Genomic DNA, 12,661 nt, shown 5'->3' with positions numbered 1-12,661 from the left:
TCTCCAGTCTTCTCTTGGGATTTGCTTCTCAGAGGCATTCACCACCCCAGTGAAAGTGCACTGTCCCAGGGTGTGTGCCACCCTGCCTGGTGGCACATGAGTTTATTTCTTGTGCTGCTCTTGCCATCTCTTTCCTTCCAGCTCAATGTCCCCATACCCCATTCTCAGCCAGCTCTTGCTTCCTTCCAAGACTAATCACATTGGAATTAAAATGAGTGAAATTCATGCCATAAATGCTGGAATTAAAATGAGTGAAATTCATGCCATAAATGCTGGAATTAAAATGAGTGAAATTCATGCTATAAATACTGTGAGCGTGGCTGGGCCTTTTGTTAGAGCCACCCACCCTGTCTCTCAGTCTGTGTGTGCTCTGGGCTCATCACCTCTTTCTGTCCAGGTTTCCTTGGGCATCATGACTGGAATGGAGTTTTTTTGGAAGCATCCCGAGTCCAAGTGTTGCACGCTCTGTAATTGGGCTTGGCTTGGAGCAGGGTCTCTTGCAAGTGATGTCATTGAAATGCCATCTTCCTGCTGAAGCAGCTGGGTGGCATTCCCTGGAGAGGCTTTGGCCCACAGGGAGATGACATCATGCAAGTTATTAATTGAGGTTTGTGATACCTTTAGGGTTGTTAGGCAGCAGATGCATATCTGTGCTGAGCACTGCTGTTACAAACTGTACATGGCTGCACCCCTGCAGCATCCATGTGGACCTTGGGCACGTGCTCTTGCACACTGGCAGCCACACAAAGTGCCAAATAACTGTTCCTCTGCAGAACTGGTTGCTTTTGCTTTCTCGTGTTGACTCGTGTGCTGTGTCTAGGGAAAGGATATAATCTTCCCCTTGGCTCCCAGCAGTACCAGGGCAAAGTGCAGATTATTTCTTTCATTTTTGGTGGCGGCCAGGTGAGGCCCTTCATGTTTAGAGATGCTTTCTCTCAGTAGGGTGTGGGGAGATACTTTGGCCTCTGTTGCAGCCAGGAGCCTCTTCTGGCTCAGCGGGCATGGACCCACAAAGGGAATGTCTCTGCTCAGCATTCCTGTAGAGAGAATTTCAGCAACATTTTGAGAGCTAGGAGGAAAAAGGCCTGAAGTTGGGGTGTGTCTCACAGGCTCTGACAATAGCTCCTGCCTCCCTGGAGATGATTATCAGCTTGTGAATCTGCCCAACTCAAACAGCTCAAGCCATCTGTTTCTAGACAAGAGGGAGTCTGCGCATTAGAGAGGCAACGTGATTGTCTCCAAGGCAGGAATACTTTTATTTGGTGGCCTCACAAAGCCCGTTCATAAGATCAGTGCCTCCAGTTCAGCCTATAGAAAGCAGGTTCTGTGTTTGCCTCCACTCCCAGGAAACCTTGTTAGTATGGAAAGAGGGAGTCTCAGGTCAGTCATGGACTACGGGTGAAATAAATGTCCTGCACTGGCCTCCCCTTGCACAGGGTGGGTGGCACAAGAACTTTTGTAAATAGTCTCTATTTTTTGTCATAAATATTGCCAGTGCCTCTTACAGCTCTGGACAAGAATGTTCTGAAGGGACAGGGTACAAGCAGAGTGTGGGAAGGTCTCTTCTGGCCCATGCAAGTGCAACACGTTTTTTGGTTTTTTTTTTTTTTTTGTTTTTTTTTTTTTTTGTTTTTTTTTTGTTTTTTTTGTTTTGTTTTGTTTTGTTTTGGTTTTTTTTTTTTTTGTTTTTTGTTTTTTGTTTTTTAATTCTTTTCCTTGATTTGTGGAAGTCGCATGACTGGAACTGCAGTGGAATTAGAGCTGGCTTCCAGAGAACAGCTTTAGAAGCTTGTTTGCAGGCCTGGTGTGAGCTGAGATGGGGGCAGAGACCCCCAGGGCTGCTCAGCCCTGCGTGTGGATACCCCAGTGCCTATAATACCAAGTCCTAACAGCCAGCAAGGAGACTGTTCCTTCTCCTCTCCCAAACGTAAGCATTATTTGTATTAGTGTTAATAATTTCTGTTGTGTTTGCTAAATAATTGAGGTGAGTGACCTTCCTGGCCTTGGGAATTGCATACCAAACCCATCACGTGAGTCAGGGCCTGGAGACACCCTAACTATTAGGCCAGGAAGAAAGATTCCAGGAAAATGCTGCAAGCAAGAAGGTGACAGCACCTTTCCACAAGCTTCTAAATAGCAGAGGGGGTCTGGGCCAACAGCCAGCTTGTGGCAGGGCTGAGGGACAACGCTTTGAGAGCCTTCCTGGCGGGGTTGAGGCCACCTAAAAAACTCAATGATTGTAGAGTGGCTGGTAGGGTGTTGTGTCCCTGTGGAGAGGTTCACTGCTTATGAAAAATCCATGCCTGAAGAGGGGCAAACTGGCTGCCTCAGCATCTGATACAGGTGAACTGGGATCATTGAAAACAGAGGAAGAGGAGAGCCTGGATCTTAGACAAAGAAGAATGCTTCCCACTGCCCAAGCTGGGATTTTCTCCTGGCTGACCTGGAGGAGGGTTTGGATGCTGGAAGCCTTTTTCTCATAGGCTGCAGCTGAGAGGGGGACTAGATGCTCACTCAGCTCACATGGCCAGAGCTTGATGGCAAAGTCAGGTTGATGAGATCTGCAGAGCCCCTGCAGGCACGCAGCCTCCCCACTGCCTTCTCCCTGCAATCCAAAGCAGGACCTCCAGTGCCTGGAGCAGGATGAATCAGCCCAGCAGGACCATCGGCAGGCAGGGACAGTCCATCTCCAGAATGTCTCAGCATACAAGAGATGCTTTCCATTATGGAAAATGTCAATGATATTAAAAAGATTATGTCTATCCATAAAACTTGAAGGCCTGACAGTGATTAAAATGGAAGGCAGAGGTCGGGAGAGAGGGGGTGGGCATTGAAATGATAGAGAGACATGACTTATTTTGTCATGTCATCTGATGCCTCCCTCTCTCCCCAGCCAGGCTCTGAGGGATGTTTAGAGCAGGGGGAGAATCCGCTCCAAATTTAGATCCCAGAAAAAAAAAAAAAAAAATTAAAATAAATAAAATTAACAAACCTGATTTACAACTGTGGCCTTGGCTATCAGAGAGGGAGCTGCACTATGTGGGGGAGAGAGCCTGGGGGGGAAGGGTGTGGAGGGGTCCGGCATCCCTCGGAGATGCTTCCGAGCTGGCGGGTGCTGATTTATGTCTAAAAATAATGAGAAGAAGGGAGGGGGGGGGGGGGGTACTGGTGGAAATAAATTAATAAATAAAGGCAAGCGGAGCAAGCAGCAGCCAGCAGCGCCTGGGCGGCTGCCAGCGAGGGGCAGTGACGGAGCAGTTCCAGCATCCCCGCCTCCCCGCCTCCCGCATGCGGCGGGGTAGGGGCTCAGCGCCGCATCCCCCGCGGCCGGTACCGCCCCGCGCTGCACTGCACCGGGGGGTGAACGCTGCTGCCGGGACCGGGCCGGGACCCGGGACCGGGGATAGGGCTGCACGGGGGGGGGGGTGGGGGGGAAGGCGGGTAAAGGGGGGGGGGCACGGCGGCCCTCAAAGGGTTAAACCGGGACCTGCCCGCCGGGACCTGCCCAGCCAGCCCGGCGACTCGGCGGCGCGCAGCAGGCAGCGGGCGGGCTGCGGCCGTTCCTGCCCGCTCCTACCGGCACCGGTACCGGGCCGCGCTCCGCTCCGCGCAGGTAAGCGGGGCTGCGGGGGGAGCAGGAAAGGGAGGAGGAGGAGAAAGGAGGGTGGGAAGGAGGAAGGTTCTGGACGACGGAGCATCGCGGAGCCGGGCCCCGGCGGGCTGCTCGGTGGCTCCCGGAGCCCGGATGCGGGTACGGGCCCCGGGCGGGCTGCGGTATCGGCGGCGCGGCCCAGAGCTCTGCCCGGAGCCGTTCCTGGCTGATCCCTCCATGGCGGGCGCTGCTCCTCCCAGCCCTGCACCTGATTAGGGATGGAGCAAAGCTTTAATCCCCCCCCGCGGCCTCCCCCCCTCTCGTCTGGCCCCTTTGCCCTCTCCTCCTTCCCCCCACCCCCTTCCTGCTCCCTCTCCATATTATTTCTCTCCCCACCTCCCCCGCTTCTCCTCCGCAGTCCCCTACTCTGGGACGCGGGGCGATGGGGACCTGTCCCCGCACCCGTGCGTCCTTCTCCCACCTGGCAGCCTCTCACTCAAGGTCACTGCAGTAATTCCATATGAGCTGCCGGTGCTGCCGCCTTATCTCCCGCACAGCTTCTGTTTCACTCCCTTTATATTCTGGGGGGGGAGGATGAGGGGGGAGCAGTGTGTGTGTGTGGGAAATATTGTGTTCCATAAACCCCGCTGCCTTTAACTCGGCTGGCACTGCTTCAGGCAAGGCCACGCTCCTCTGACCCCTGCCCCTGCTTCCCATCTCTTCCCAAGCAGACTTCCCGGGTTGTTTCATGGTGGGCGAAGTCCAGCTGGGATCGGGTCTCCAGCTAGGACAAGCGGTACCAGAGTCCATCACTCTGGACCTGGCGTTTGTCCTGCCGGGGGACCTGTTGGAGGCAGGAGGGACCGTGCTGTGCTGCCCTGTGGGAGGATTGCTGGTGCTGGGTTTTGCCAGGCCGGCAGCACCTTTGGAAAAACGCGACTTTTATCTCCCACCTGGGTGGTGGTGGAAAGCAGCGCACGGAGCCAAGTCCCGGAGGACTTTGCTGCCTCATTGCCCTTGTCCCAAAGGTGTTTCCGTGCCAGGCGGGGGGGATCTAAAGGCCGCGCCAAGGAAGGGCTGCATTGCGAAAGGGAATCGATACAGGGAAGCGTCTGCGGAGAAACTCCGTCCGCCCGCGAGAGTGGCGGTGCCAGGCTCCTCTCTGACTCACGGGGGACGGAGCCGTGGGGCGCCCGGCCGCCTGCCCGCCGGAGCAGGAGGTGCCGGACCGGTCACACGGGTTGTGCGGGAGTGTGGCGGGTGCCGTGCGTGGCTCGTGGGCACGTCAGCACGGCCCCAGCCCAGCTCCGGTGGGAAGGAGCCGTGTCCTGAGCCTTGAGGCAGGAGAGGGCTGGACAAGATGCAGAGGCTGCAGTTCTGGAGGTATCGGCCCCCGAGGTGGGTGGTGGGATGGACACTGGTATCACCCTGCACAGGCGCTGCTGCGTGGGGGAGATACTCCTCTGCCTGCAGCGTTATCTCAAATGGGGAAAAAATTGCCCCTGAGTTCTGTTGCAGCACAGTGAGAGCTGTGGGAGCAGCCAGGCTCCCTGGCCCTGCAGTGCAGCCCTGCTGAGGGCATGGCAGCTCCGGGCAGCCTCTGCCTCCTGGCTTTGCTTGGCCCTCTGACAAAATGAGGGCCAGTGGTGTCTTTCCACTGCGTGGGAAGAAGGTGAGGATTAGGACTAGCACAGAGTTGTGATGGGCTCATGTGGAGATGGATCCAGGCTGACCCGCAGCATTTTGCATCGCCTCGGGTGCAGCGTGTCCCAAGGGTGGGCACTGCCTGCCGGGGAGGTACCAGGGCAGCTCCCAGAGAAGGCTCAAGCAGCTTGGGGATTTGGGAATAGGGGCTTGTGTTATCCATCCCACTTGCTGACCTGGTGCTTGAGGTGAGCACCATGAATCTGTCACCCTGAATTAGCCCATGCTTCCATACCCACAGCCTCTCGCAGCAGCAAAATTATCAAGTTTTCTGGGAAAACCCACCCAGCAAACTGCCTGCCAGCAGCAGTAAGTCACAGCAGGCTCTGAGTCACGGCAGGGTTTTGGTTTCACACAGTGCATCCTCGGCAGCACCGAGGGCCTTAGGGCTACTGCTGGGGTGAGCAGGGCCCTGTGTGGCCTCAGGTACCTCTGGGGGTACAGGGGAGCCCCTGGCTGGCACGAGGGCTGGAGAGCCTGGAACCATCTTTGCCAGGACGATGAAGCTGAAGCAGCTGGGATCTGGAGGAGGGAGCTGCCATTTTCAGGTGGTTACTTTTAGAAGCAGAAAGGCAGGGTAAAATCTCCTCCAAATGTTGCTGAATCTGGAGCCAAATCTCTTGGCAGCTCTGAGGTGCTGGGTTTCAGCTTGCTGTGAGATTTTATTCCCCTTGAGCATCCCGCGTCCTGCGTGTCTTTGGGTCAGGCAGCAGCAGGAGCCCAGCATGGCTCACCTGACGCCCTGGTGATGGGCACTTCCACCTTGAGAAATGTCCCAGGTGCCAACCAAGGGTTTTGGGGATGGGTCTTGTTGGTCAAGGCAGTACTGAGGTCTCTGTGTCCTTGTTGGCAGGCACCGGTGAGGCCGTGGCTGTGAGGCCCCAGTTCTTCTCCACTGTTCCTGCCCGCCGCCTGCGGGTCTCGGGCACCGCACAGCCATGACGACCTCGGCACTGCGCAGGCAGGTGAAGAACATCGTGCACAACTACTCGGAGGCTGAGATCAAAGTGCGGGAGGCCACCTCCAATGATCCCTGGGGACCACCCAGCTCCCTGATGTCAGAGATCGCCGATCTCACCTTCAACACGGTGGCCTTCGCCGAGGTCATGGGCATGATCTGGCGGCGGCTGAACGACAGCGGCAAAAACTGGCGTCACGTCTACAAAGCCCTCACCCTCCTGGACTACCTCATCAAAACCGGCTCCGAGAAGGTGACCCACCAGTGCCGGGAGAACCTCTACACCATCCAGACGCTGAAGGACTTCCAGTACGTGGACCGTGATGGCAAGGACCAGGGCATCAACATCCGAGAGAAGGTGAAGCAGGTGATGGCTCTGCTGAAGGACGAGGAGCGGCTGAAGCAGGAGCGGGCACATGCGCTGCAGACCAAGGAGCGCATGGCCCTCGAGGGCATGGGCAGTGGCAGCCACCAGGTCACCTACGGCCGCCGTGCATCACCCTATGGCGAGGAGTACGGCCGGGCACGGGGCTCACCCTCCTCCTTTAACTGTGAGTGCTGCTGGTGGGGTCTGGGGGCTCGCTTGGGTCCACTGCAGGGTGGAAGCCGGTGCTGAGTTTGGTGTGCACCCACCCGGTGCCTATTGCTCCCCTCTGCTCTTTGTGGGGGATGGTGTGAATTCCAGCTCCACCTTGCACCACAGGCAGAGGTTTGGCTGGGCTGGTGGTGAACCCCAATGGTGGTGGCTGCTGGTGGTGCTGGTTGAATCACAAACCCATGGCTTGTTCATGGTAGGGAGCTCTAATCCGGGGAGGCCATGCTGTGGGTGTTGGGGTGGGGGCCTGGGGGAAGCTGCTGATGTACTCCCTAACATACCCCAGTCCTGATGGTGTTCCTTCTGCTTTTCCTCTTTTATCTCTCAGCATCATCCTCATCCCCACGGTTTGCCTCTGACCTGGAGCAAGCGAGGCCCCAGACTACAGGAGAGGAGGAGCTGCAGCTGCAGCTTGCACTGGCCATGAGTCGGGAGGAGGCAGAGAAGGTAAAGTGGCCTCTCCCTGCACCTTGCCATGTCTGCAGGCATGGTGGGTCATTCCCCTGGAAAGAGGGAGGATTTGGGGGGCTGCCCAAGGTTGGTGCATGCACCTGAACCACACCAGGATGTTCACACTGTGCCCGGCATCCAAAATCACCAGCAGGCAGTTGGAGGCACAGGCTGTCCCATCCCTGGACCAGCAGGGACAACACCAGGCTGAGACCCAGATCCTAGGGTGAACTTGAGGGGGATCTTCTGGATTCACCACAATCTCCCCAAGCCTCGCTGCCCTCTCCTGATGAGGCCTTCTGGTCTAAGCTCCCCCATTTCTCTTCCCTTCTTGCACAGGCTTTGTGAGAAGACACCTGGCCCAGCACTGGGGGGAACTAGCAGCGTCCCTGGGGCTATGAATGAGGCTGGGGGCTCGGTGGGGTTGGGTGCTCCCTCCCACCCCCTGGTCCTTTCAGACTGGGATGGAAGGAGCGCTGGAAAACATCACCATGAGGAGCTGAGCAGGGATGCAGACAGCAAGCAAGCTGCCATCCCCAGCTCTGAAACCTCCCTCAGGGCTGTCCCCTCTCTTATCTGCTGGCCACTGCCCCTTTTCCTCCAGGGACAGCTGATTTCACACCAGCTGAGCTTGCTGCTGGCTGGCACAGCCCGTGTGGAGCAGCAGGTACAGCCAGGCACAGAAAGTTAGTGGGATGTGGTGACCAAGGAGGGGGCTGTGTGTCTGGGCTGGTGGGCATCCCCCTGGAGCTTGGTCCTGCCAGGGCAGGGGCTGTGTTTTGGAGATGGTGGTTACTGCTGTCTGTCTGCCCTGCCTGATGGAGACTCTTCTGGAGACAGAGCAGAGCGTGTATCTCTATTTTTGTCCTGGAATTGGAGTATTTATAGCTTCCCCACACTGCTGTGTTGAGCACTGCAGGAACACACTCTTGCGAGCTCTGCCCGTTGGGGTCCATCTGTGCTGTGCACATGTCTGCACACTCACACACATCTGCAGGCTTGCACAGGCACACAGATGTGCACACCCCCACTGGGGACCTCATTTCCATCCCCCAGCTGGTCCCACACCATCACTGTGCTGCTGATCAGGGCTGCTCTGGTGGTGTGGTCTCTCCCCAACATCTGCCTCAGGTTTGGGTCCTTCTGCCCTAGTAGAGCAGGGCAGGGCAGGATTCCCAAACTGTGGCTGGGGATGCCCGGGTGTGGGGATGCCTAATTGATCCCCTCTCCTCCACTGACTGCCTCAAAATCTTCAAAAGCCTCCTGGGGGAGATGCTGGCTGCCTGACTTAGGGTTGTCCCAGCCTAAACCAGTGGCAGGTGATGGGGGGAAGGAGCTGGGGCAGTGACCACAGGGCAGCCTTGAGCAGGAGCTGGTTGGATAGCACAGGGGTACCAGGCTGGGGGGTCTGCAGACAAAGCGAGCTGGATGGGCACAGGCGAGGGGGCTGGAGGAGAGGACAGGGACCTCCGAGCAGCCCCACAAGTTGAGGGCCAGCTGAAATATCACCCAATTTCCTCTGTTGGCAGAAGCCACTTCCTCCAATTTCCAGTAGAGATGAAGAAAGGCAATTGCAGCTAGCGCTCGCGCTGAGCAAAGAGGAGCATGAGAAGGTACCTGTGCCCTGCAGCCCTGGGTGCTCCTCTCTCCTTGCATTTGGGCTTCTTTCTGGGGCGCTGGAGCCCAAAACACCACCTGGCTCCAGCACCTGCTTTGCTTTTGCTGCTCTGGGGCTGTCTGCTGGGTGCTCTCCTGGTGGGCTCGGCCCCAGAGGAGCCCTCTGCTTGGATGCTGGGACTTTTCGGGGATGTGGTGGTGGTTCCTGTGCTGGGTCTGTCTCCTGGAGAAGGTGTTTGCTGCAGGGTTGCTGAGCTCACAGACCACATCCCTTGTCCCCACAGGAGGTGAGGACTTGGCAAGGGGAGAACTCCCTGATGCAGAGAGCTGTGGAGGAGCCTGCCCAGGGCAGGGAGGAAGAGGAGGAAGAAGAAAAGATGAAGAAAAGCCAGGTACAGCACTGGGGGACTATATGGCCACACACAGACAGCCTTGGGTTCTGGGGGCATCCCACAGGTCTGCCCCGGGCCTCCCTTACCTTTTTATTCCTTTTCTGTTTGCAGTCTTCTATCATGGAGCTGGCAGATATATTTGGGCCGGCACCAGCTCCCTCCAGCCACACGTCTGCTGACCCATGGGATATGCCAGGTGGGGACAACTCATAGGCTGCCAAAGTTCATGACAGTAGCAGAAACCTTTCCCCCTAATTCTGCCCCTTCCCCAATTCCTAGGAGCTTCACAGTAACAATCTCTTGCTTCTCCTCCCTCCACTGCTCAGTTCCCTGCACACCCAGGCAGTGCTGCTGGAAGCTGGGGACTCCAGGGCACATCATCCCCACTGCTCAGCATCCCTCCACACCCCACACTCCCACAGCTTCCCTTCTTCTTTCAGATATGAAACCCAAAGCAGAGCCCGCAGCCTCTGCCTGGACGGGTGCTGCTGACCCCTGGGTGCCGGTCCCGGCTGCGGGTGGGGAGCCCCTCTCCCAGGCGGGTGCTTCATCCCAGCAAACCTCTGCTGGTCCTTGGGATTTCCCCCCTGGTACCACCACTGCTGCCACCTCCGATCCTTGGGGGAAGGCTTCCTTGTCTTCTGGCTTCCCTCCTGCGGATCCCTGGGTGACAGCATCCCCCCCAGCCCAGGCCCCTGGTTCTACACCAGCTGCTGACCCTTGGGCTGCTGTGGCTGAACAACCTCCTAACCCTGGTAAGAGGCTTGGTCGGTGTTTCTGCTTTGCTGGGGACCATGGGTGGCATTGGCCATCACCTGTGAATTGGGCATCCTGGGTGCTTCCCCCTCCCTCCTGCAGCCAGCTCTGCAGACACCCCCTGCCCGCTCTCCTGCCCCGCAGCGGGGCCTCTGCTTGCCCCTCGGCATCCTGAAGACTTTAAGGAACTTTCAAGCTCTGTCTCTGCACAGAATAGGCTGCTTTAATTAACATGGCACAGTTAACGGGGCCTTCCCGTGGGAGTGGAGGGCGGCTGTGGCACCACTCCAGCAGTGGGGTGAGGGTGTGTGTCTCCCCGGGGATATGTGATTGTTTGCTCCCCAAAAACCATCCCCACGAGCCCTGCCAGGACAGGGTGGTTGCTGCTCACAGGTGTCACATTGCAGATGGGGAAGTGGTTGTAGGAGGAGGTTGTGTTTCAGAGCTCAGTGAGCTCTCAGTTCCTCCTCTGTGCTTCCTGAGCTCCTGCCTGCCCTGCCCTCACTTTTGGTCCCTGGGCAGGGAGGAGAATCTGTTTTGGGGTACAGTGCTGGCTGTTTAAGCATTCCTGCTGATCTGTGCCCACTGGGGGTGGGAAGGGGACCTGCCTGCTGCAGGGGGACAGCATGGGGGCTGCCTGGGTCAGCACTGCCTGCTTGAGACTGGACTCCTGCTCCAGCTTATCTCAGTCCCCCAGGCCCAGGGCACATTCCCAGCCCCCCTCCCCCTATCCCTTCACTGCACACCCTCCTCTCTGTCTCCTTGCAGGCAGCCGCCCCTGCCTCTCTCCTGCCCCTCACCTCCCTGCTTGCTCCCCTCCTTGAGTCTCCCCTCTTCCCCCAGCTCCAGGGGGAGACGCTTTCGATCTGTTTGCAAAGCTGCCGGAGCAGGATTCCTCACAGCCACCCTCCTCTGCCAAGTCCAACAGCCCCGTCGGTAAGAGCTGGGGGAGTGGGCAGGGTCCCATTAGGGTGGGTGGGGACAGTGACCTGTCCCTGCCCATTGCAGGGGCGCAGCCCCAGGACTGGTCAGGCATGGCTGCTTACTGGCATGGCCAAAGCTTGTTTCAGCTGCAGCTGTGTGGGCTTGGGCTTCCCTGTAGCTGAAGGGTCATCTCTGGTCCTTGTGTGCACCCACATCTCCAAACCAGCTGCCTCCTGACACGGCTCAGAGGGAGGGAGCTTGGGCATGCTGTGTGGCAGCCTCAGCCCCACCACGAGATGTGACCTGAGGTGCAACAGGCTGTGCAGTGATGGGATACTGTCACCCTCAGTGTCCCCTGTCCAGCTCACACTGCTCATTTCACCCACCCCAGAGCTGGACCCCTTTGATGACCTGTTCCCCAGCACCAAGCAGGATGGAGCGAAGAGCTTCGACCTCACCAACCTGGCTGAGTCTCTGCCCGAATCCAGCAAAGAACGGAAGGACTGTAAAACCCCTGAAGCCTTCCTTGGCCCCGCTGCCTCCTCCCTTGTCAACCTGGACTCCCTGGTCGCGCCTGCACCAGCCTCCAAGACACGCAACCCCTTTCTCTCGGGTAGGTGCTGAGGCTGCGGTGCTGCCGGCTCCGCTGGGCTGGGCAGAGGGGGGAGGTCTGGGGAGGAGGAGATCTGGGGGTGCCACAGCTGCCCTGATACATCCCATCGTCTCTTCGCTAGGTCTGAGCACGCCGTCCCCCACCAACCCTTTCAGCCTCGCCGAACAGCCCAAGCCGACGCTCAACCAGATGCGGACCAGCTCGCCGGTGCCCGCCCTGCCCGCCGGCCTCCCCGCCAACTCCATGACCTACAGCGCGTCCCTGCCGATGCCCCTCAGCAGTGTCCCCACCGCCGCCACCGCCCTCCCCGTCTCCGCCAGTGCCTTCCCCCAGGCCGGCACCTTTCCCGAACTCCCCACCACTTTGCCGCAGCCGTTACTGCCCATGAGCGGCCCCCCGGCCCCACCGCCCGCTCCGGGGGGGCTCAACCCCTTCCTCTGAAGTCTCTGGACCTATAAACTCTCATCCCTTCCCCGGCTGTTACAGACCCCCCCCTCGGCCTTTTCTCCACCAAGACCTTGCAGGGGCAGAGATGCGCCATGCCGGGAGGGTCCCCCCCACGCCAGCCCCCTCCCCATGACCACCGGCTGGGGGGGGGGGGCAGCCGGCATGAGCCCCCGTGCTCGACAGGGGAGGGGGGACCGCGCTCCTTTCCCTGCGGAGCCGGAGCTGCTGCTGAGGGGGGTGTAGGGGTCCCCCCAGGAAGGACTGTGCTTTGGGGGCTCCGGGGCCGGGGTCTCGCTGCTGGATGGTTCCCCGTGGGGCAGTGGGGGGCTTTGCGAGGAGCTGGGGTCCATCCCCTCGGGTTCCCCTTCCTGGGCTGGGGTCTCCGGTTGGATCGCGCTCCCCTGGCTCGCCCCCCATCTCGCCCGCCAGCCCATCGCCCCCCTCCCGCTCGCTGCTCCCCTCTCGGGCCCCCCAGGAGGAGCCGCGGGCCGGGCCCCCTCGGGGGCAGCCGCCTCCTCGCCCGCTGCTGGGCCCCGCTCCGGGCCGGGGAGGGTGGGAGGGGAATGGCGAGAGGGTGGCTGCCTGTGACAATAAACTGCTCCGTCTGACCCGG

At 58.8% G+C, this 12,661-nt stretch overlaps 1 protein-coding gene across 5 annotated transcripts; it reads left to right on the top strand.

Annotated features, from left to right (window-relative positions):
- Nucleotides 1–3,213: 3,213 nt before the first annotated feature.
- EPN3 (epsin 3) lies at nucleotides 3,214–12,656 on the top strand. 5 transcript variants are annotated; one of them, XM_071764237.1, is made up of 10 exons: nucleotides 3,214–3,613; nucleotides 6,150–6,805; nucleotides 7,178–7,296; nucleotides 8,829–8,912; nucleotides 9,201–9,308; nucleotides 9,420–9,504; nucleotides 9,749–10,063; nucleotides 10,908–11,000; nucleotides 11,380–11,601; nucleotides 11,723–12,656. In XM_071764237.1, exons 2-10 carry the CDS (start codon nucleotides 6,235–6,237, stop codon nucleotides 12,040–12,042), a joined length of 1,917 nt encoding a protein of 638 aa, XP_071620338.1. In that variant the 5' UTR covers nucleotides 3,214–3,613; nucleotides 6,150–6,234; the 3' UTR covers nucleotides 12,043–12,656. The 5 variants fall into 5 exon arrangements, with proteins under 5 accessions (XP_071620338.1, XP_071620339.1, XP_071620341.1 ...); XM_071764238.1 differs by lacking the exon at nucleotides 8,829–8,912 and having other exon boundaries at nucleotides 3,438–3,613; XM_071764240.1 differs by lacking the exon at nucleotides 9,749–10,063 and having other exon boundaries at nucleotides 3,438–3,613.
- Nucleotides 12,657–12,661: the final 5 nt, after the last annotated feature.

The sequence above is a fragment of the Heliangelus exortis genome, chromosome 20, assembly GCF_036169615.1.
Source record: "Heliangelus exortis chromosome 20, bHelExo1.hap1, whole genome shotgun sequence".
Taxonomy (NCBI): domain Eukaryota; kingdom Metazoa; phylum Chordata; class Aves; order Apodiformes; family Trochilidae; genus Heliangelus; species Heliangelus exortis.
The sequence above is the reverse complement of the archived record's forward strand: the minus strand, read 5'-3'. Positions and strand labels throughout refer to the sequence as shown.